The sequence below is a fragment of the Populus nigra genome, chromosome 2, assembly GCF_951802175.1.
Source record: "Populus nigra chromosome 2, ddPopNigr1.1, whole genome shotgun sequence".
Taxonomy (NCBI): Eukaryota; Viridiplantae; Streptophyta; class Magnoliopsida; order Malpighiales; family Salicaceae; genus Populus; species Populus nigra.
Window position 1 is genome coordinate 679,501 of NC_084853.1, and position 24,607 is coordinate 704,107.

Here is a 24,607-nt window from a genome sequence, read left to right on the forward strand (position 1 = left end):
AATATAAATAGGAAAAGAAAAAAAAGAGAGAAATTAAAATTTAGAGAGAGAATCGAAAGACAGGAAGGAGAAGAAAAAAGAAGAGGAAGGGATAAATTAAATTAGAAGAAATAAGTTATTAAGGTATGCATTATGCTTTGATATATATAATTGTTGTTATTAGTTAAGATTTTGAATTTGATAAGATTTAGGGTTTTGAAGTTTATGTTTTTGAGGTGTTAGTTGAAATTTGAACATTTAACATTTTAGAAAAGCCTAATGAATCAAGATTATGAAATCCTGATCAATCGGTCAACCGGTTAGCTTGTTTGGCTTCAGTCAACTAATAGGTCAATTTAGGTCAAATAATCGGTTGGTTTTGATCGACTGGTTAACCTAGATATGAAGGATAAACAATTTTTTTTAAAATTCGATCAGTTTAAGAAATGTTCGAGATTGAACGAATGAATCCATTTCACTTTTATAATTATATTTTAGTCTATAATCTTAAAGTTTTAATTTTTGATGTTATCTATTTCGAGTTGTTTTGAGTATGTCTTCTTTTGCATTCAGATATTTTACTTGCTGAAGGTCAATAAGATTTCCTTCGATATCTACTTTTGTGTTCTTACTACCTTTGAGTTTGGTGTGTGAATAATATTCCATATGCAAAAAGAATAATATAAATATTTGAATTGTTAATGTGGAATAGATCATGCTTCATGGTAGTATATATTGTTTAGTATCTCTTGTTTATGATAAAACATAATTACTTATTGTAATTGAATCCTTGGTGTGAGATATTATATATATTTGAATTGATTCCTCCTCATTTGATTGATTATCCCACAGTCTAGAGCATTATGCTCACTGCATTGTGATTTTATGACGAGTCTTACCTTATGATATCTCTTGTAATGATCTGTTAAAGAAATTCTCTTGTAAAAGTATAAAGTCAAACTTGTATATAATAATTACTATAATAATTATTACCTTGTAGGTGTATAATAAATATTACCTTGTAGGTGTATAATAAATGTTATTTATTTATTGAGTTGTTGAACTACCTCTTTCATTATTTATCTTTTCCAAGTTTATAGTTTTGTTAATAGGTTGTTTTTGTTAGACTTTTAGAACTTGTTTTTTTAATTGTAATTAATAGTTTTTTTTATTATGTCTAACTAGTGCTCCACATTTATTGAATTTGTATTAAGGTTTGTATTAATATATTAATATATATTATTGAAATAATTATTATAGTAAATATTGCATAAAACTCTGATTGAGTTAATAAAAATATTTGTAAGTATATTCAGGTTCGTATGAATAATAACTTGGAGAGGGATTATGTTTACGTGTCCGTTATGGATTTAGGAATTGGGTGGTGACATATCATTTGGCTTTTGTCATTAGAGATGCTATTTTAAATAGTTAAAATGATAAAATGATTTTTTAAATAGTATAAATATGATTTTTTTTTTTGTTTATGTACCCTCCAATAATAAAAAGTCATTTATGAAAGTTAATTATATTTTATATTAATAAAATTATTTATTAATTAAAGCCGGCTAATACAACTTCAATTAAAAACCTTTGCATAAAAATATATCAAATAAGCTTTTAGCAGTTTTTACTAATAGACAAGAATGACTCTTCATTATATTTATATATATATATATATATATATATATATGCTATATTGACTTTTCAATATAGCATATAAAAATAAAAGACAGAAACCTTTTATCCTTTTCATTTGGCTTTATATTTGGCTTTCCTTCAAAAAGCACTGCTAATAAAAATCGCTATCCTGGTTTAATAAAAATCTCGACACAATAGAAGGGAAGGGATATGGTGCACATCACTTTGTTTTCTCTGCTAAATTCTAAACCCGAGAAAAAAAGAGTACTGTTACAGATAAGAAATGGTAAGCAGCAGAGCAAACTAAGAGGCCTATATATCAGTCTCTCAGAAGGAGGACAGGCTTTTATAGATTCTTCTGTGTTTGGAAGGGGGCAAGAGAGAAGAGATCAGATATATTTTACTAGGGTTTTGCTTGTCTTGCTCAACACTTATTTAAAAATATATTGGCTAAGTCAGTATTCCACGTGCTCCTGGGGACTCTCCCTCCCCAGTCCCCCCCTCTAAACTCTTGAATGCACTCAATTTATACTCTCTGACCACCTGTTCCCTTCCATTTGTTTGCATCTCTCTCCCCATCTCTCTCAAAAACACCAAAAACCAGTCAAGAAGCAATTACAAGGTATCAAAAAACCAAGAAATCAAGAAAAAGGATTTACTACTACTGTATTTTATCTAGGAATCATAAAGGTTTTTGCTTTGCAGTGACTGTAGTATTTTCATAGATGATGATGGATATCAAAGGAGGTAGGGTTGGTGTAGGTGAAGAAGATATGAGTGATGGTATGCAATGTAGTGCCCATCCGTACAGAAACAACCCAGGTGGGATCTGTGCCTTTTGTCTTCAAGAAAAGCTTGGCAAGCTTGTTTCTTCTTCTTTTCCTTTACCTATACGTGGTTCCTCCTCCTCCTCCTCTTCTCCTTCTTTTAGATCTGATATTGGTGTTGGTAGCTCTAGCAATGGAGGTGCAGGTACTTCACTATCATTTGCTGTGCGTCCGACAACAACAAAATGTAGAAATGATGGTGGCAATAATAGTCACTATCAAGAATATTACACAAGGAGGGCCAGGATCCCTTTTCTTTTGGCCAAAAAGAAGAAGAAAATCATGGTATCATCATCATCAGATCGTGATATTGTTTTCAAGAGAAGCAAAACTACTACAACTCCCAGGAGAGGCCATTTCTTGAACTCTGCTACTGATGATGGTGAGGATTTTAGCCCAAGGAGAAGAGGGTTTTGGTCATTTCTCTATCTCTCTTCCTCCAAGTCTAGTACTTCAACTAGAAAAACAGAAAAGATGTCTTCTTTAGCTGTAACTACACAACCAGCAGCAGCAGCAGCAGCAGCAGCAACAACAACAAATGGGTCCACGGTGAGGCCAAAAGAGAAGTGCTTAGGTTCTTCTTTGTCAAAGAAAGGTGACAATATTGTGTTAGTGGAGGATGATGATGATAGTCCTAACAGCCAAGCAACTGCCTCTGCCACCTCTTTCGAGAGAAAGGTGTCAAGGTCTAGATCCGTCGGGTGTGGAAGCAGGAGCTTCTCTGGTGACTTCTTCGAGAGAATCTCAACTGGGTTTGGTGATTGCACTCTAAGAAGAGTGGAGTCCCAAAGGGAAGGCAAGCCCGTCACTGTTGGGAATTCTCACATGAAAGGGAGGTTGAGGTGTGGCGGTATCTTCGGTGGGTTTATCATAACCTCCTCATCTTCCTCTTCATCATCATCCTATTGGGTTTCATCATCAGCTGAAGAAATGAATGGGAAATCATCAGGAGCTGGCCCTCTTGCTCATGGTAGGAGCAGGAGCTGGGGTTGGGCTTTCGCTAGCCCAATGAGAGCTTTGGGCAGCAAACCTTCTTCAAAAGATGGGAAAAGAGACATCAATAGGAACACCACTCCAAACTTGTCTGGCATTCCTTCATTATTAGCTGTGAGAGGCTAAAGTAGAAGAGTTTAGGCTGCTGGTGCTACATTACACAGTACATTCTATCATGATCTTGTTTGTTTGATTCGTGCTCGTCTATCTTGCTCTGATCAGTTCTATCACTAGTAGTTATTATACTTTTTTTCCTTAAATTTTGTTGAAATTTATTGTTATATATGAAAATGATTTATCTTTTAGATAGTTGCATGTTAAATCATATATCCTATAGTGTCAAATTCGAAACCCAGGTGAGTCAACAGACTGCTTGGAGTTGGAGGAGAAGAAAATATTTATGTGCAATATTTTTAGCAGTTGTCATTGAGTATTCTGTGATTAGCCAAGGTTTTGTGCTTCGTTTGTAGTTTTAATTTCATGTATAATCAGTTTGTATTTTGTAAGCTGTAAGATCTGATGTACTGAGTGCTTGAGCTGGTGTTTTTTTAAAATATATTTTTAATAATTTAAATGTGCAAATATTAAAAAAAAAATTCTGAAATAGATCACAAATGTTTATATACATATAAAAGCTAATGTTGTCACTTGTGGACACATGCGTAGTGGTGCTGGGCACATTTCTAGGCCTATAATGCTGTCCCTAAAGCCTCAGCCATATGAGATTTGGTCAAGCCTTATCATTGTTTTTTGAACTTGGTAGAGGTTGATGTTAACTATTCATTGTATAATCCTTCTCACCACAAACTTAGGCATTAAATTTTTGGCAGTTCCTCTTTGCCAGCTACTTGAACAACTGTACAAGACAGCAAGGTTCTCTTGTTGGCTACTGCTTGTACAGTTGTTCACAGGGACTTGTCATCATATATTTTTCACCTTCAGGTTCGAAATTATTTTTTTACTAACGGTATCTTTCCTTGCCGAGCGAGGAGAGACCATTGCAATTCTGATTCCCAGAGATTTTCAATTTTTGTCGTAATTGAATTGGATCATGGGTATGTTTAGTCAAGTCTAGGTGTAGATGGTTTTTTTTTATTATTAATAATATTATAGAGGTGAGGTGTTTGTTTGATATTGTGATCTTGCATGATTTTCGCATGAAAAACATTATGAAAATCAAGAACACATTGCCATTGCCAATCTAATAATGCTTGAATAATCTTGACGCCCTCTGGATGGAGATTATTTGATAGAATTCAATGAAATCTTCAAACACTTTGGGGGCACAAATCCAATTCCAGACCAAAAAAGAAAAAAAGAAAAAGTCTGGGAAATCCTGAAGGAGATGTATACAATGGTGTATGATGAAGTACACAATTGCAAAAAGACAGGGGAAAAGGGATGCCATGGGGGGCACAGATATTGGTTCAGAACATTAATAAAAGTGGTCCCTTGATGCATGCACTTTTTTTAATCCCCAAAGCCTTGGATTTTTTTCCCCTTCTGCAAGGTGCCCACAAGCCCTTAGATATCGAAAGAAACCCAGCTCATGGAGCGCTCGATTAGACTTTGAAGCATTGGGAAAGGGCAAGACTTCTTGAGGTCCTGACGAATTTGTGCTTAAACAGGGAAATTCAGTTCTGTGCATTTTTAGGCTCCTCACGTGCTCTGTATCTTTGGTTCCAGGATAAGGACCCAAGAGAAAGAAAGAACAGAGAAGGGTCCATCCCAACAGTGCATCTTGAATTATGGCCAGCAGCAATTGAGTGCAAAGCTGAGGGCTATCGATTTCTTTTCTTTTTTTTCCTTCAATGAATCTGGTACAGAAAAAGTTTTGGGACCATATTTTTTACTTCGGAAAGTTACATGTAAAACTCGAAGAAGGTTGCTGTCTAAAAGGTCGAGAACATCCATATCGCCCAACAGGATGTTGTGCGGAGAAGAGAAAGGCTTGGAGACAGGCTAGAAGGGCAGCGTTAAATAATTAATCGAGCAATATGAAAAAGGTGTTCTATTGTTGTTTTTCCTTCTTGGTTTGTCTCTGGGAAAACTACTGTCGGTTAAAACAAAGGCTTGCGAGCTATCTCTTGAAGCAACTGAGATGTTTGATACAAAATGATATTAATAGTTTAACATAACAAGAAAAATATTTATATCATACACAGCTATTTAATATTATTATTAAATTTAACTTACCATGTTAACAAAAAAACTTGACTTAGCTGGTTTAAAAATAACCTAATCGACTAATAAAAAAAATCAAATCATAAAATTGATAAGAAAATGATGAAACTAATTGGAGAAACCCCTCTCGGCTCGACTTCTCACCTAACCCGAGTTTAAAATTAAATCACATGAAATGTGTCCCGATGTAATTTTATTGACTTGGTCGGTCCAAAAGCAACTTGAAGAACACTTAAAATAGTTTGAGATAACCCTGAGGGGTGCAGCTCAACTAGTTAGGCTCTGGATTTGCTTCCCAGAGGTTACCAGTTCGAGTCTCACAAACCTCAGAGCCACTAGAGGCTTACATAGTTGTTAACTTCAAGGCCCGTGGGATTAATCGAGGTGCGCGCAAACTGGGCCAAAATATCATATGAACAATAAAGTTTCACAAATAATTTTATTTGTTTCAGTGTAAAAGATAATCGAGATTAAATTTTCTTTTTAAACTACAAAATATCACATTCTTAACATTACAATTAGTCCATTGGCCTGCGCTCTGTCGTAGGCCAAACCAATTTTTTAAAAACATAAAAAAGAACATTGAGAGCGTGGAGATTTTTTTTCAATGTTATTGAACCTGGGCAAGAAGATAAATCTTGAAATCCCTTAAATTGGATTCTTACCTAGCACGAGTTTCCAATTAAACTATATAAGAGCTAACTTGATGTGAATTGATTTATTTAATAGGTTTAAATAAAACCTGTGTGACTGGCAAAAGCATGGATCAACTTAAGATAAAAAAAAACCAAGAAGAATTTTTTAAAAAATATAATAAGACTGTGATATGGTCAGATGCAACTTGATTCATGAACTAGTTGGGTTTGATAATTTTTCTCTCTTAAAAAGATTTAAGAGTGAATTAAAAAAAAAACTTTAGACTCAAGTTAAGTGTTGTTTTGCATTTATAGGCATTATAGTAATTTAACTTTTCAAAAAAAAAAGACAACAGTAATCTCAATCAATTAAAAAATGAGTAATTCATAATAATTGAAGGAGTGTAAGTATGAAAGAAATTTTATGAAAAACCGGTAAATTGACTCTTTCAACTCATACTAATTGATTTAGATGAATCTTCTAAACCTTAGTTAATATTCTAAATTTGCAACCCGTAAAATTAAAAATCTAAGTTTAATTACAAATTTCAATTGTCAACTAATTTAATGCTAAATGATGAAATAAAAAAAATTCTAAATGAAAAAATTAACCAAAGCCAGAAAAAAAAAAGAAAGAACAATGAACATCAAATATGAAAGGAGAAAAAATGAAGGTGTATAATTGAAAAAAGAGAGAAATCTCAAAAATTATCTTAAATAGAAAAGGAACTTAAAAGAATGAGAACCAAATCTGATAGACAAAAAAAATTAAAGGATGATGCAATTGAAAAAAAAAAGAAATGAATAAAAATAAAACAAATAGGAAAAAAATAAAGGACAAAATCAAAAGAAAAATAACTTGAAGGACTTATATGAAAATTATGGAGGGCTAGGCACAAATTTCCAGGCAGAAAAAGAAAAGAAAAGAAAAGAAAAAGAAAATGATGTCGGGGATGCATTGGAGGTCTGATGACTACATCGACACACAAGGAGGAAGATTAGACTAAGAGCAATCGAATGATGTGGCAGAATCAAAGTTTTGACCACCAGAATCAGCCGCACGCGCAGCTTAAAGGCAATAGAGTGGTTGATGTGTTTAATGCATGAATCAACAACCTTTTGTTTTTTTTGTTTTTAACACAACTCTACCCTCCAAACCCAAATATAGTAGTTATGTTGTAACAATAAAAGTCAAATGCCTGAAAAGACCCTTGAATAGAATTAAATGATTTTTTGTTTTTAAAGGTAGCAAGGTCGTTTTACTGTTCAAAAGCATAATTAAAAGATAAAAACACCATCGAACAATTTTCAAACGCAATTGAACCAAAGGAAAATACCATTTGACCTCTGAAAAGGTAACAATTTTAGATTTTTTCAAGGGGAAAATCATCATTTTACTATTACAATTTACAAAAAACAAAGATATATATTCAATGATTTCCCTATCTATTTTAGCTTTTATCTTTAATGATGCATTCAAAGAAATAAGTTAACTTGTCAACTATAATAATCACTTTATCCTATCCTTCATCAACCCTCAATAACCTTCTTGTAAGAAACCAATCATGGATGGGTTTTGTTGGCGATATTTGGCTTTCACAAGGTTTTTATAGCCCTTATTAGGCTTTAACAATTGTCTTGTGCCTATGAATTAACAAATAGTTTTTTTTATGTGATTTTTTATATGATAATTTAAAAAAAATTCCTTAAGAGTTACTATGCAACAAGACTTAGAGCACTATTCATTATAATGGTGCAATTATAAATTTGCCCTTGGAAAAAACCCATTGAAGTAGACATTGGGGGATATTGTCTATTTACCATGATATAATTGTTTTTAATATATTATAAGGGGATAAATTTTTCATTTTCTTTTTTCACAGTAAATTACAACTTTATCCTTAGAATATAAAAAATCTAATGTCTTTCATTCTAGGGTGTTTTAGTCCTTATATTTTGTTTTTCAAAATAGTATAATTACTTTGATATTCTTAGAGACAAAAACAATATAACTCTTTCATAAGGGTTTCTGATCATTTTACACTGATTTTATTGTAAATTTGAAGGTTGCTCAAGAGTATTATTGCAATCTGTATATATTAAATATCACGTTCAGCTGCACATGTGGGGTCGTCCAGCATCAAACACCGACTTTTTTAGGATGGTGTTTGGAAGAACTCGGCACCTTCTACATGATGATGAGCATGTATACTAAAAGGGCATGTGGTTTGGTGCTAATAATCATTTTTTTCTTTTCCTTATTTTATCTCTTCTCCTTAAATTTTACGCCAACCCTTTCAATTTGTTTTCCTTCATATTTGTTTTCTATCATTTTAATTACTATTTTTATTTTATTCTAGAGTAAGTTATAACATTATAATTTTTTTCAATTTCATCCCACCATTTTTTAATCCATAAATAATCTATCAAATTATAAATGTTTTTCAATTTCACCCCACCATTTTTTAATCTATAAATAATCTATCAAATTACAAATGTTTTTTAATTTTACTTTTATCATTTTTTGAATATATAAATAATTTATCAATTTACAAATTCTTTTCAATTTCACAACCTTATGATTTTTTTAATCTTTTAAATTTGGTTCTCATTATTTTAATTGCTATTTATTATGTTTGAAATCTTTTTAATTTGTTTTTTTCAAATTTCATCATCCTTGGTTTTTTTATCAAATTTTGCCTTTATTCTTTTTGTTGTTTTTTTTTTTTACTTTTACAAGTTTTTTCTGTTAATATTTTTTTCATCGTTTTCATGTTTCAAAATTAAATTAGGTAAGAATTAAGTTTTTTGATTGAACTCGGGTTTAGAATTTCACGAGTTACGAGTTTTGGAGATCAGAATAGGTTTAGTTAATTCTGATCCTTGGAGATCAGAAATCTTTTTAATTTGTTTTTTCAAATTTCATCATCCTTGGTTTTTTTTTATCAAATTTTGCCCTTATTCTTTTTGTTGTTTTTTTTTTTTTACTTTTACAAGTTTTTTCTGTTAATATTTTTTCATCGTTTTCATGTTTCAAAATTAAATTAGGTAAGAATTAAGTTTTTTGATTGAACTCGGGTTTAGAATTTCACGAGTTACGAGTTTTGGAGATCAGAATAGGTTTAGTTAATTCCCCCTAGTTCACTTGTTTTTTTTTAAGCTAATGTTTTCTTATTTTTATCCTTTTTTTGTTCGGTTTTGTTTTGTTGGGATAGCCTCCTATAATTTTTTTTTTATAATTTCACCCCTATCATTTTTTAATATATAAATAATCTATCAATTTACAAATATTTTTCAATTTCACCCCTATGATTTTATAATCTTTCATATTTGATCATTATTCTTTTAATTGCTATTTATTTTATTTGGGATCATTTTTAAAATTATTTTTTTTTATTTCATCCTCCTTGGGTTTTTTTTCTATCAAATTTTATCCATATTTTTTTGTTGCTATTTTTTTTTATTTTTTCTTTTGCAAGTTTTTTTTATTAATATTTTTTCCACGATTTCATCATTCAAAATTAATTTGATTGAGAATTAAACTTCTTGATTGAATTCGGGTCCAGGATTTCACAAGTTGCGAGTTTTAGAAATTAGACCTGATTCGAGAGGTTTGCCCTGGTTTGCTCTATTTTTTTTATTTTTTCTTTTGCAAGTTTTTTTTATTAATATTTTTTCCACGATTTCATCATTCAAAATTAATTTGATTGAGAATTAAACTTCTTGATTGAATTCGGGTCCAGGATTTCACAAGTTGCGAGTTTTAGAAATTAGACCTGATTCGAGAGGTTTGCCCTGGTTTGCTCCCCCCCCCCCCCTCTTTTAAGGTAGTCATTTCTTATTTTTTTATCCCTTTTCTTTTGTTATTTTTTACGATTTGCCTTCTATTAGGTTCGGCCCAGGTTTATAACTAGGATCTCCAGTTTCATAAGTTAATGTGAGTTCACTTTTGCTTTTTTTTTAAAAAAAAAATTAGTTAATTTTAATTTCATCCTTCAAACTTTTTCCTCTATTTTCTTTCAGTGAGATTATTTCAATCTTATACCCATGGTCACATGGTTTTCAAGTTTACTTGATTTAATAGAGATTTTTTTTTTCTAAATTATTTTTTTTATATAGTTTCACCCTACAAAGAAAATCTTGGTAAAAAATCTTGTCTGGCTCGTAGCGAAGCGCGAGCAACAAATCTAGTACATGTACTAAAAGAAAACCCTTTTTCATTGTAGAAATTACATAATGGAAATTTTTTTCAATTTTTTTATTGTAATGGTGGCAAATCTATAATCTTTTAGGTTTTTTGTTTTTTTAGAAAAAATATTTCTTAGGTTTTTTTCCTTTTTGTTTTTATACTTAGCATATTTATCACTTTACACTTGACTTATTTATCCCTTTTTGTTTCTTATCTTTAATTTTTTGAAATATTCTTTTTAGTTTTTCCCTTTTTTTTCTTTATATTTTTTTGAAAAAAATATTATTTTTTTCTTTACATTTGGAATATTTATTACTCTACACTTTACCTATTTATTTCATATTTTTTGTTCTTGTAATTTTTCCTTTTTGTTTTCTTGAAAAATTATTGTGCAAAACTAAAAGTAAATATTATTTTTCCAGTAGCAATTGCAATATTGTTCTATTTTTTTTACTACGTTAAAAATCAATTTGAGATCTTCCACGTCTTTATTAATGCATATAATATTTTTTTTTATTATATATAAGTATCAGTTTTTGATTTACAATTATATTTTTTATTCAATGTCAAAAAACATGTTAATAACACCTAGACATTCATTCTTCTACATTAGAAAAAAAAATGCTCGCAACGAGGTGAGTCGAATAGAAGCGTTAACACTTATTTATTTATTTACTGGTAGAAATGGTTCTTGATTTATTTAATTAAAAACATGTATAGGCATTTTGTTTTATAATGATGATTTTTTTATAAGAAAAAACGTGTTGGAAAAGCTTGTATATTTTTTTGATCATAAAAACAATTATCTGACTCGCGGTGAAGCAGTGTTAAATAACTAGTAGTCTAGTAAAGATTTTTTAATATTGTGATAATTTTATTCTTTTAAATTACTCTTCAACTAAAAAATATTAAAATAATATTTTTTAATTATTTTTTAATGATTTTAATGTGTTTACGTCTAGTCCTTTTCTTTGATCAAGAGGGAATAATCATGTCTCCCCAAAATTATCACCTGAGAAGAAAGGTCATTGTAATTATGTCTCCCTAAAATCATCACACTTGAGAACAAGATTCAATGAACCTTGTGTTGTCTCCAACCTTTGATGATGTTTTCAATTATTTAGGGTCTATTGTTCTTTGCCATAGGAAAATTGAATGATTCATGCATCTGCCATTAATATTGAGGAACAACACAAATGCTCGACGGAAGCAAATGGTGCACGATTGCCTCATTCCCATCTCCTTCTCCATACTTAATTGCTAATCTTGTCATCATTCAAGTTTTAAATGATGTTTTGTAGTAAATTAGAGTAGATTAAGAAGGACACAAATGATTTGCAAAGTTGGATTGAAACAGATCAATTTGATTAACTCATTGATGCTATGGAGAAGTGTCTCAAAACAAGGAGTCGAGCAACCTCTCAAACCCTACTGTGCCCTAACCCCATGGTTCAACAACGTTTCCCGAAGTTCTGCCGGATAAATCTCAGCGCAGGCCTGTAACACCCAGTAACGGGATCAGCCGCGCATGCAAAGGAGGCCTCAGAATCTTCTTTGGTCATAACACTCCTTCCCCTTCCAGAGCTTGCCCGTTACAGCAGCACTGATCGGTGGAGCAGCCGCTGCCCTCAGAACACAAATCGAGACGAGAAGTTCTTATCCAATCAAATCATACCTTTTTTTTTTTTTCCAAAACAGTGGGTGTACATCAAACTATGCTTGAGAATGTAGTTGGAATTAATTTTCAACGTGATTTTAAAAAAATTAAATTAATGATTATTGTTTAAATTCTTGAGTTTTTTATATCAAAATCATAGTTATGAATCATAATTATAAGACTGGTTCAAGACATGCATCATAAATTAACTCTATTTTTTTTTTATGAAAAAAGATGTTTTAGTTATTTTTTTAAAATAAAAAACTCAAACTGCATTTTTTTTATTAAAAGAATAAAAATTTTATTTGGAACGAAACTCATCTGTGCTAGACTTTGGATTGCAAATTAATTCATATAATAAAAATTATTAAAAAAACTAATAAATCATTAATTTCATAATTTTTTAAATAAAAATCATTTTAAAAAACACCAAAGCTCAACAACAATTAATACCTGAATCTTTAAAATATCAAAAATAAAACATCTTAAAATCGATCCAAAGCAAAGCTTTACTATGCCAAACAATTACAAGATCACAATTAAATTCCATTATGTAGTTTTAACGTTTATGACACCAGGAGTTCAATTAAATATGATGATATACATTTTTGCATTGAGCCGTTCGTTAAATATTTTTTTATGATATTTTTTAATATAAAAAAAATATTTAGGTTAAAAATAAAAAAATTAATTAAAAAATCAAAATAAATTATGATGCTCAATTTCTAATAAATTCAATATTGAAGGTTGAAAATAAAAATAAAAATCAATTAAAAAAATATCTTGAGTTAATCTAGGTTAACCTGTCAAACTCACAATCTGGATCATGAGACTAAGATAACATAATAGAAAGAGAATTAAAATAAATTATGAAGTTCAATCCCCAATAAACCTAATGTTGAAGGAAGTAATTGAAATAAAAAATCAATTAAAAAAGAACACAAAAAAATAATTTATATTAACCCGGGTTAACTTGTCAAACATGTGACATGAGTTGTGAAAAAAATAGATAATTTCATAGAAAATAAACTAAAATAAATCAAGAATCTTAATTCTCAATTAATCTAATGTTGAAAAATAAAAATGAGAGAAAAAATCAATCTAAGTCCTAGCAAGTAGACGGGTAAGAACCCATCCATGTTGCAAACAAATTACCTTTTCCGAATGGGAGGAGCCGACATAGACACAAGAAGAGACTGAAGTTGGAGCTGCCGAACCTTGTTCGAACGACCAAGGCACGGGAGAACTACTCTTACACCTGTATATGAGAGGATGCATTCTACATGTGTTTTTTTTTGTTTTCCGATCCTAGTTTTTAAACCTGATCGATCAGACTGATTTTATATAAATTATATATTAAATAAATTAATTTGAATTAACTCAAGTAAATCTAATCTAGATCATGAAAGAGTTTAATAACACTATTAATAATACGAGCTCAACTAATAGCAACGCAAAGAGATATGTAACAGATAAGACGAACAAAATCAAAGAAATGATTCTTAGCTCAACAACAATACTTAGTAGATTGCCTCGAATAAATCCACTAGTACCCAAACATAATCTTCAAACGAGGCAAAGAAGAAAAAAAAAAAGATTCAATCATCTCAGAAAAATCGAAAATTGATTTGTTCTTTATATATACACATATAATCAAATCTTCACCATGTCCCTGAGTTTATGCTTATCATATCCTTGCATAATATCCATTCCTATAATGTCATTTCATCAATTTCTTTCTATTCATAGACATAATTATATTTTTTTAGTTTCAAAACTAGATAGATATAGCCCGTGTTACGTTGCAGGCCAGGTCAATTTTTTTTCAACGCTTAAAAAGGATATTCAGGCAACAATAATCATAGACAAACTGGGTTAAATCTACTAAAATATGATTTGAAATCTAAAATCAAAACAACCCGCGAAAAGGAGAGCAAAAAAAAATTATAAAGTTCAAAACCTAATAATTTAATGTCAAAGATTATATATATAACATTGAAGAAGAATACTCTAGTCGACTAGAGCTAACTTGACGAACCCACAACCCATGATATGAGATCAAAATTAAAAAATAAAAAAACCTAGTAAAAAAACCAAAGTTCAATAAAAAAACGTAAAAAAAACCTGAGTTAACTTTACCAACCCGCTCTCAGAATAACCACATAGAAAGAAAAGTAAAAAAATAACAAAGCTCAATGGCTAATAATTTAATGCAAAATGATGAAACTGAAAAGAACTCATAAAATCAAGGAAAAAAATCTGAGCCAACCTGGGTTGACTCGATTAACCCGCCACTCATGACATGAGATCAAGATAAAAAAAAAATTAGACTTTCAAAAGAAGGACCAAACAAAAAAGACCGAAGTTAAATACAAAAATTATTGAGAAAAAAAATACAAACTGATCTGGATTAGCTTAACCAACTCGCTCTCGAAATAACAAAACAATAAGAGAAAAAGAAAAATGACAAAGCTCAAGGACAAACGATATAATGCAAAAAGATGAAAATGAAAAAAAAAATCATCTAAAATTAAGAAAAAAAAACCCGAGTCCATCTAGATTAACTCGATTAGCTCGCCACTTGCGACATGAGATTAGGATAAAAAAAATAGACTTTTAAAAAAAAGGACCTAGTAAAAAAGACCTAAGTTAAATAAAAAAAATTGAGTAAGGAAATACAAGTTAACTTGGGTTAACTAACTCGCATTTAAGATAACTCGACAGAAATAAAAGTGAAAAAATCATGTAGCTCAAAACTCAATAATGTAACGCTAAATGATGAAATTGTAAAAAAATCAATTAGTTAAAAAGATTGAGGAAAAAATATCCGAGTCCACCATGTTTAACTTGACTAGCCTATTACCCGAGATATGAGATCAGGATAAAGCAAAAAATAAAAAAGTGGAACAAACAATGAAGTTAAGGGCTTAATAATCAAATGTCAAATTATGAATTTGAAACAAAAAAAAATTTCAATAAAGGATTGCCCTGTTGGGAGACAACCACGAAAAAATAACAAAGTAAAATATCCAACTATAAAACAATTTAAAACTCAAATAATATAGACCAAATATGATTTAAACAAAAGGAAAGAAAATAGTCAAGGGCTAAATTGAAAAAAAACTAAGAAAAGGATGAAAAAAGTAATCGAAAAAATGGAAACCAAAACTTGATAAAAAAAATATAAATCAAGAAAATAATAAGAATATAGAAATCAAACGAAGGAGGACCAAAAATAGATTAAGAAAAAAAATGCAATAAAATTAGGAGGGAAAAAATTGCAAAAAATAAAAATCAAGAAAAGTATAAAACACAGAAATAAAGCAAGCAAAAATAGAGGGATCAAATTGCATAAAAAAATTAAATTGAATAAAATGCACATAGATGAAATTGAAATTTTTTTTTTTAAAAAAGCATCAAAAGCCAAATACATAATAATCAAAAGGAGTGACAAAATTAGTAAAATCACAAATCAAAAGACACAATTGTTTTCTGGAAGGTTAGGCGCGAATTTCTAGTGAAAGAGAGAAAATAAAGAAGAAAAAAACAAACTTCCTTGCAATCTAACTAGACATTCTTTGTAAGCACTTGCCACTCCACTGGAAAGAAGATGACTCTATTCTTAATATCGTTTTAAAAGCTGTATTTTAGTAATCTGAAAAGACCTCACGTGCCACCTAAAAAGCGAAAAGATCATCACGCACCGATGCGTGTGTAACACTCATCAACAGTTTCTTTTAATAATTTTAATAATGTAAAATTACCATACAACCCCTAACCAAATTAAAATTAAAAACAAAACCAAAAATAAAAAGATTAAGATAGCTTTGAAATTAACCTTAGTTTTTTCGGATTCTAATGGTAGTTTTGCAAAAAAATTTTATGGAAAAGACAAAACCTCCTTTTGCATGTTCATTTTATTTTTCTTCTAGGAGATATGAACATAGTTTAACTTTGTAATTTTTTTTTTGGAAAGTCTAAACAACCCCTCTATAAAAGCTTAATATTTTTGCATTTAAAGGTAAAACAATCATTTTACAGTAATAAAAAGTGCCCATACTAATTTGTCCTCAATTAATTTTGTAATAACTAATTCACCCTTTAAAAAAAAATAATTATACTCCCAATTGCAAGGATACCCAGTTATTTTCAAGAGTAAAAACATATTTACACACTCCAATGAACGAACAAGGAGAAGTGTCTAGGAGCACAGTAAATCACTGGTGCTTTTTAGGTTTTTTTTTTTTTTTTGTAATGTCCTAAAACTATACTAAAACATAATTTTAATTTTTTTTTAAAAAAAAAACCTTACATATCAATGACAATTTTTTAGATGAAAAATATAATTTTGTTTTAGAATACATATTTGAGAACTGAATGTTGTACAAAAACATAACAGACAACTAAAAATATAAAGATACGTTAGAGACTTGCGATACTGTACAACAAACTGAGCTATTCACCCTTTCATTTTCTTAGTTATTTGAAGAACCCTAAAGTAGTTCTCATGCTCATAGCAAGCAACTGCGAATACAACAAAAGCTGAATACATGTTATATTAGGTCAAAAATGTTGCTCCTGAGTATGATAGCCAACCAAAGAGAATAGGAGCAAGCACAGTCATTAGAACCGCCGGAGGCAACCAAAGAGAATAGGAGCAAGCACAGTCATTAGAACCGCCGGATATCTTTTGGTGGCTTGAAGTTGAGGGGATGAGTTTCTGTAGTGGCATCTTCATCTTCCTTCCACATTTTTATTGTCTTGTCAGCTTCACATGTAACAAGCCTCGAACCGGTCAGGTCATAGGAGAGAGCATATATACCGGCTTCACTATCCAATGAACCTGGGGCAAAATAGATATCAGCATAAACCTCTTTCCCGTTCCACACACTACCAAATCTATCAGAAAAAATTGTGGGAAACATACCAGGCTGCACAATTGTCTGTGCTTGCTGGAAATTATGTCCACTCTTCCAATCCCAGAACCATAAGCTCCCATTGTCACCTAGAACAGTGTTTTGGACAAATGAGTATAAAACTTGGCACATATCCCAGACTGCCAACTTCTTTTCAATGCAGAGACAAGTGACTAAGTAGATGTTCCTCCTATTCACCCATAAAAAAGAAACAAACCAAATTTTGGTAATAAATACATAGTTGTGTGAGAGGATATCACGGGTCCAAAACCAAAGATTAACAATCTCGGGACTGTGACAAGATTTTAGGCATTAGACATGGATTATGACCGGTGATCTCTGTCTAGTTAGGAACTGCCACATGTTATGACTTCAGACAGCAGATCAGTAGAGCTTGGACTATGATTAAAAAGCACACAGATGCGCACCTCCTGTAGCCATAACACCATCTTCATTGACAGCCATCGCATTAATGATGGTTTTCTGCTGAGAGCTGCTCCAAGTAGTAAGAGGTCAGGTTATTAGACATTCTATGCTGACAGAATATCAATGCAAAGATGTCAGATGCATGCAATGAATAATCAAATCACTTCTTAATAGCGAAATGAAATTACACAGTGCCCTTGTCTTAGAACTAGTTTTGAAAGCAACTCTATCCAGTCCCTAAAAGAAGAGGCTAAAATACATAAAGAGTTGTGCAAACATATAGGATAAAAATTTCAAAACCATTTCCCGTTCACCCATAATGACCAATAAAGATAAATATTACAAGGGCAATAGATTTCCTTGTGCTCTTAAGAATTCATAATTCATTTCACCAAGCTTAAGACAGCATAAGCAATCACAGTCATCTAACAGAATCTCGGTCATCAAAATACACAGGCAGACAAAAACGATAAGAAATACATGTATGTACAACATGCGGATGACTGTAGAGTTTAAGCAACTAGATATTGTGTTTGAGAACTTACAGCATGTTGTGTAAAAATTCTCCTTTTGGAAGACTGAATTTCTTAATGTTGTCGGCTGATGCAGAAGCAAAGCAATGCCTGCAGCAAAAAAAAAAGATCATATATATATATATGAAGAACTATGCTGTATCATTAACAGGTAATATCAGTGGCAGGAAATTTACTCTGTCGGATGCAGTGCCATGGCTCGCACAGATTTCTTGTGATGTGTAAGAGTTAACATGGTCTTACCTGCAAGCCAGAAACACCATCATTCTAAACTCACAAAAATCTATAGAATGAAAAAAATATAAGGGAAATCCAATCCTCACGAGAAATGTAACTTACCATATCTAAGGTCCCAGAACTTAATAGTTGAGTCATGGGAACCAGTAACCACTTGAGGATCCTGGAAACAGAAAGAAGCACATTTAACCAATGATGTTAAAGACACAAAGGGAGCTTAAATAATGAAAGCAACAATTAAATTCCCTCTATTATGACTTGCATTTATCAAACTATAAATATCATTTGAAAATTTAAAGCATGAGGTAGCAACAGTAAACAAGAGAAAAATGTAATATGAAGCAAGAAAAAACAGGAAAAATCACATACCGTAGGTCGAGTAAAAACTGAGCACACTGTATTATCATGCCCTGACAGTGCAAAAGCTTGTACCTTGGTACGAATATCCCAGACCTAAGAATAGTTTTGACATGTTACCTTTCTATATAAAAAAATCAGCAAGAATTTTAATCTAATTAAGTGAGTAGCTAAACAGACTGTGCTGACCTCGTTGCAGGAAGAAAACCACATCATACAAATAAATTCCATACCCGACAGACAGAATCACGTCCCCCGGTAAGCAAAAGGTCAATAGTAGGATGAAGGGCCAAGCAGTAGACACCACTTAGATGACCATGATAAGACCGGACAACCTGCACAGAAAACATGAGTTTCACAAGCAGATTCACTCGCATTATAGCTCTGGCTAGGTTACTTAGCTATACGTTCTCACCTTATTCTGTTCAAGGTCCCAGCATTTAACCTGTTTATCATCACCAGCAGAGAACATGTAGGTATGTCTTTGGCTGACGGCAAGGCCTGCAAAGAGACAGTCTCAACATTTGAATCCCTTGACAGCATGATTAGCCAAAAGCAATTCATACCAGCAATGATTTATCATCAACTAACCTCGTACTTGCTCAATGTGTCCAGTTAGTGTGAGCTTTAACCTTCCACTCCCAACATCCCATATCTACTACACCCAAATTGGGGGGAAATGAAACAGGCCAACAGAAGTTGCCATAAAAATTGGAGAGAAATCCAGTCTAGTGTATACTCTAAAATCTAAATAATAAAGGGAAAATACTCATTGAAGAACTCTAATTTGGCACTCCTGAAAAGTAATAACCTTTGCAACTGCATAAAGTAAATTCATGACATTTTTTGGAAATTATCTACTGGCTCCAACCATTTGCAACAGAACTCAATTTCCATGGACCGTTCAGCTTGAAATGGCCAAGTATATCAGCTTTCACCATTTCTAGGAAATACATTTTCTGAACATCATCAAACATGTAAGTATTATGCTGAAATTTAAAATTTATAAAACTTTTAGATTATGCAGGTCCATAGTAAGAAATGGATTTGTTACACAAATAAATGAATTGGAAACTCAGATCCAGTAATGTAATGAGAAATGACATGATTAACAGCACATGCAGAAGAGTTCAAATTGACGGGAAAGTGAATCCTAAACATGAATTAGCTGGGGTTCAAACAGCCAATTACTTGTAACATCAGTTATTCTGCAGTCAGTAAATGTCATCAAACTAATTGAATGAAGGAACATTAAAAACTTAATACCTTGATTGTTCGATCAGCAGAACCAGTACCAAACCATGTATTACTTGGATCAAATGCAATAGATCTCACCCAACCCAAATGGCCACTAATGACCTGCACAATCAACCAAAGAGCGATGAATAACACCTTTGGGTTTGCACTCAACTACTAAAAGCAGTTAAAGCAAAACCACTTGTAACCAATTGAGGATCAAAATAAGAATTGTCTGATAGTACTTTGTGGCGACATATTTTAATGGAAAAGACAAATGCTCAGCATTAGAAGCAGAGATGTGGCATTATCAACATCACAAGTATATGAATGCAATAGAAGAGCTCAGAGAACAATATTAGCAGTGCACAGGCTATCTAGTAAGACAATCAAGAGCAACACTTGACAAGATGATCATAGAAATTAGCATACTCTCCTCTATACTAAATTTTCTGGCCCACCTTTGCACACATTCATTGTTGTTAGTGAATCAATTATTAGCCTTAGAAAGTTGAAAGAAAGTCTGATTTTTCATTTGAAGAGATAGCCATATCCAATTTTATGAATGACTTGACTGAAAAAAAGAAGAAAGACAATGATGCACAATAACAAATTTGTAAGTAGACTAGATTAATGCATTTTCTACTAGAACCACAATTGTTAGAAGGAACAAAATAGACAATTAATTTATCACTTGGAAGTGACATTTGAGCAAAATACCCACACAACCACCAAACCTTCCCCAACAGAAGTGGAAAAATTTCTTACCCTGTAGTTCTTCCATGGAGGACGCCAGACAGGGCGGGGCCATTTGCTCGGGATTCTTTCCATTATCGCGGAGGTTGAGAAGTTCCTATTACACAGAAAGCAAAAGGTAAGCCAAATAGTCATATTACGTGTGACAATGCATATCAGGACTGCAACATATGTTAAGTAAGATTATTGGGCAAAATAAGTAGGACAAACTGCTGTCCTATTTAAAAAAAATGAAGCAAACGACGAAGAAATGAGATGAGAAAAAACAAAAAGAAAAAGAAAGAGTGTGAAGGCACAAATCAAATCAATATATTCTGGTTAGATCCAACTCGGCGGGCAAGTATTACATAAACATACAAGGGTAGATGTTTGTCTCATTTGTTATGAAGTATAGCATGAAACAAAAAATGGAGTAACATAAACCTTTCAGATGAACCAGAAGCAGTAATCACTGAAGTGCTTTTGCCCGAAACACCAACATCATTCCTGATAAGAATATGAAAATTATATGCCAACAGAAAAAATTTCCTCAGTACAACAATAACTCACTTATATGTCAAAAAAAAAAAGAATCATGACATAAACCGCTACTCCTGAATTCATATGAATCAATGAATTCATAAACCGCTACTCCAAATCATGACATTATATTAATCATGCACATCAATCATGATCAGTATCTCAGTTTATCATCTTGAAAAGAAGTGGGAACATGCAAGGGCATATTCAAACAAGGCTGGGAAGATAAACAGAATGATCACATTTACTAACTAAAATATACATAAAAAATTGGTAGTCAAAATATATAACCAGTGGAAGATATGAAAGACGTAAGAAAATATTAAAAGCCTAAAAGGGCCATTGTTGTCCATGTCAGTCTTTGCAATAAAACCAAACACAGATAATGAACTCACTGTGTCTTTGGTTGCAAAGATGGACCAACAACCAATGCATTTTGAGCTCCACCTTTTTGTGAAACCCTAGAATCACCTGGACCTGCAAGACAATCACAGCATATTACTTACAATCAAAGCATTCTAACCGAGTCAGTAAACGAAAATCCAAACCAACCAAATTCATCATCAAGATCTTTTATTGCCTAAATGAATCAACACTTACGCACAAAACAAGGTCTACTATTAGCATAAGCAAATAAACATGCAAATGCACAATCAAGAATACATCAATACCCGAAATAGAAAGGACATTAGAAGACCCTGAAGCTTCCACTGCAGCAGAATTAACTTGTCCTGGCACGATTTCACTCCCCACTTTGATTCCTTTATACTCCACACTAATCTACACAGCAAATCCCGGCATGGATACAAGTTTGCAATCGTAAATCTTTAAAACTCGAACATAATCACTAACTCCATACCGAAAGGAATGAAGGGAGATCTCGAACTAACCTTGTGGCTCATTCGAATTCTTTTACTGCATTAACGAGATAAGAAAAACACAATTAATAAATCAAAAATTAGAAAAAATTAAGAGATATATAAAATTTCAAAAGAATTGAAAATTGCAACCTTTCAGGATCGAGAGGAGCGAGCTGAGAGTGAATAGGAGAGAAAAGATCGCGTGATTTTTTGAGGGATTTGAGGCATAGTTTCTTTAGTGATTGTGGTTCTATTGGCTCCATTTCTACAGTGGTGCCTGGCATTCCTCTCGTCTTCTTCAACCACCTCTCTCTCTCTCTCTCGGTAAGTGCTCGCTAGGGTTTTGCAGAGAGATTGAAGGTGAAGTGGTAAGGGGTAATTTGGGATTATCATCGTGTCGAAGGTTTAAAGTATTTTTTATTTAAAAATATATTAAAATATAATTGTTTTTAAAAAAATTATTTTTAATATTAATAAATCAAAATAATTTAAAAATATAAAAAAATTATTTTAAATAAAAAAAATTTTATTTTTTTTATTTTTAATATCAACACATCAAAACAATTTAAAAAATAATAAAATTTTATTTTTTTCAATAATCTTTAGAGTTATATATATTTTTAGTGGAAACTAGTTAGATTACCTGCACTATCTTGTGGGCATTTACAGAAAACATTAATAAATATAAGTAAAAAAAAAGCAATATTTTTTAAGATTAAATCAAAGTTAATTAAAGGTAATTATAACATGCCAACCATTTGATTTGCTACAAAATATTAGTCATTAGCAAGTAAATATATGCGAACATGAAAACTAGCAGTACAGGATTGATTATTAAGTTTATATAATTTAGACTTGGTTATTCATCAAGTCCAGGTATATTAAGTTTGACAAATATATCAAACTCACGTTATTTGAACTTGACTGATTGTTAAATTCACACACTTTGAACCTGACTGTTTGTTAAGTCTAAACATATTTGGTTTGGCAAATATATCGAACTTACGTTACTTTGAATTTGGCTAACCGCTAAATCCACATGCTTTGGACTTGGTTAACTGCTAAATCCACATGCTTTGGACTTGGCTAACGCCTTGGGTCTGACAAACATACCAGACCCGCATTACTTGGGTTTGCCAAACATACAAGACTTACGTTACTTGGGTATGACAAACATGTCTGATTCATGTTACTGTAGACTTGGCAGACCACCTAAGTTCACATATTATGGACTTAGTCCAGGCGTTTTGGGTCTGGTGAACATGCCAGACTCACGTTATGTGGACTTGGCTGGCCGCCAAGTCCATGCACTTTGGATCTGATTGACCGCTAAGTCTAGATATCTTGGGTCTGGCAAACATGTGAGATCCACGTTACTCTAAACTTGGTTGACCGTCAAGTTCACGTACTTTGGACTTGGCTGACGCCAAGTCCAAGCGCCTTGGGTCTGACAAACATGCCAGACCCACGTTACTTGGGTCTAGCAAATATGTCAGACTCAATAAAATCAATCCAGGTTACTTGGATCTGGCAAATATATCAAACCTACATTAATAGCCGACACATCACTTATGCAACCCGAAATCCAGCCACTGTGGTGCCCAGAAAAACAGGGTCCTTTGTTTTTGTCACCTAAAAACCTATTTTTGACCAAAAACACCTAGAAAACACCCTAGAGACCCTAATAAACCAATCTATGGCCACCAAAAACCCAATAAACCACCTCAAAACTTGAAATCCCCCCGAAACAAAAATTCTTCCTGAGATCATATATGCTTTTTAGGTGTTTTTAAGAACTTGGTTGTCCTGCTAAGTTCACGCACTTTGAACTTGTCTTTGCACCAAGTTCAGACGCTTTGGGTCTGGAAAACATCCTAGACCTATGTCATATGGACTTGACTTACGGTTAAGTTCACGCTTTTTGGACTTGGCTGGTGTCAAGTCTGCGCCTTGGGTTTGACAAACATGTCAGACTGACGTTACTTAGGTTTGACAAACATGTCTGACCCATATTATTTGTGTATGACAAACATGTCTGACCCATGTTTACTTGGATCTGGCCAAGATGTCAACTCACACTACTATGGATGTGGCTAACCGCCAAGCCTAGACGTCTTGGATCTGGCAAACATGCCAGACCTATGTTACATTAGACTTGGCTAGCGCTAAGTCCAAGCACCTTGGGTCTTGCCAAACCCACACTACTTGGGTTTGACAAATATACCAGACCCAATAAACTAATCCACGGTACTTGGATATGACAAACATATCTGACCCACGTTTACTTGGGTATGACAAACATGTCATACCCACATTAGTAAACTATGCGTCGCCTACGTAACCTAGAATTTGGCCACTATGGTGGTAAAAAAAACAAAGTCCTTCATTTTTTTCATTTAAAAACTCATTTTCAACCCATTTTTACCCAAAACACCCAAGAAACCTTGTTAAACCAATCCATCCCCACCAAAAACCCAATAAACCACCCTCAAACCCAAAATCCACTTGAAACAAAAATTCTTCCCGAGCTCATACCTGTTTTTTTAGGTAATAAAACGCCTAAATGTAACCCCCTTATCACATGGAACCTTTTGACGTAAAAAGCAATTTTTTTGGTGGTCGTAATCTTCCTCAATTGCTACTTTCTCTCTCTAAGTCGGAA

At 32.3% G+C, this 24,607-nt stretch overlaps 2 protein-coding genes across 3 annotated transcripts; one reads left to right on the forward strand and one right to left on the reverse strand.

Annotated features, from left to right (window-relative positions):
• Positions 1-1,786: 1,786 nt before the first annotated feature.
• On the forward strand, positions 1,787-3,749 carry LOC133683162 (uncharacterized). Its single transcript, XM_062106699.1, has one exon. The coding sequence runs from the start codon at positions 2,346-2,348 to the stop codon at positions 3,564-3,566; it is 1,221 nt and encodes a 406-aa protein (XP_061962683.1). The 5' UTR covers positions 1,787-2,345; the 3' UTR covers positions 3,567-3,749.
• A 12,792-nt stretch (positions 3,750-16,541) lies between these two features.
• On the reverse strand, positions 16,542-22,331 carry LOC133681398 (protein pleiotropic regulatory locus 1-like). Of its 2 annotated transcripts, none has more exons than XM_062104438.1 (17): positions 22,096-22,331; positions 21,976-22,000; positions 21,757-21,865; positions 21,481-21,562; positions 20,990-21,052; positions 20,579-20,663; positions 19,841-19,933; positions 19,166-19,229; positions 18,990-19,075; positions 18,808-18,909; positions 18,587-18,670; positions 18,320-18,380; positions 18,157-18,223; positions 17,993-18,070; positions 17,450-17,514; positions 17,033-17,110; positions 16,542-16,948 (listed from the first exon to the last, which is right to left on the reverse strand). In XM_062104438.1, the coding sequence occupies exons 1-17, from the start codon at positions 22,227-22,229 to the stop codon at positions 16,776-16,778; spliced, it is 1,449 nt and encodes a 482-aa protein (XP_061960422.1). In that variant the 5' UTR covers positions 22,230-22,331; the 3' UTR covers positions 16,542-16,775. The 2 variants fall into 2 exon arrangements, 1 of the variants encoding a protein (XP_061960422.1); XR_009836513.1 differs by having other exon boundaries at positions 16,845-16,948; positions 17,033-17,211.
• Between the last annotated feature and the right edge of the window lie 2,276 nt (positions 22,332-24,607).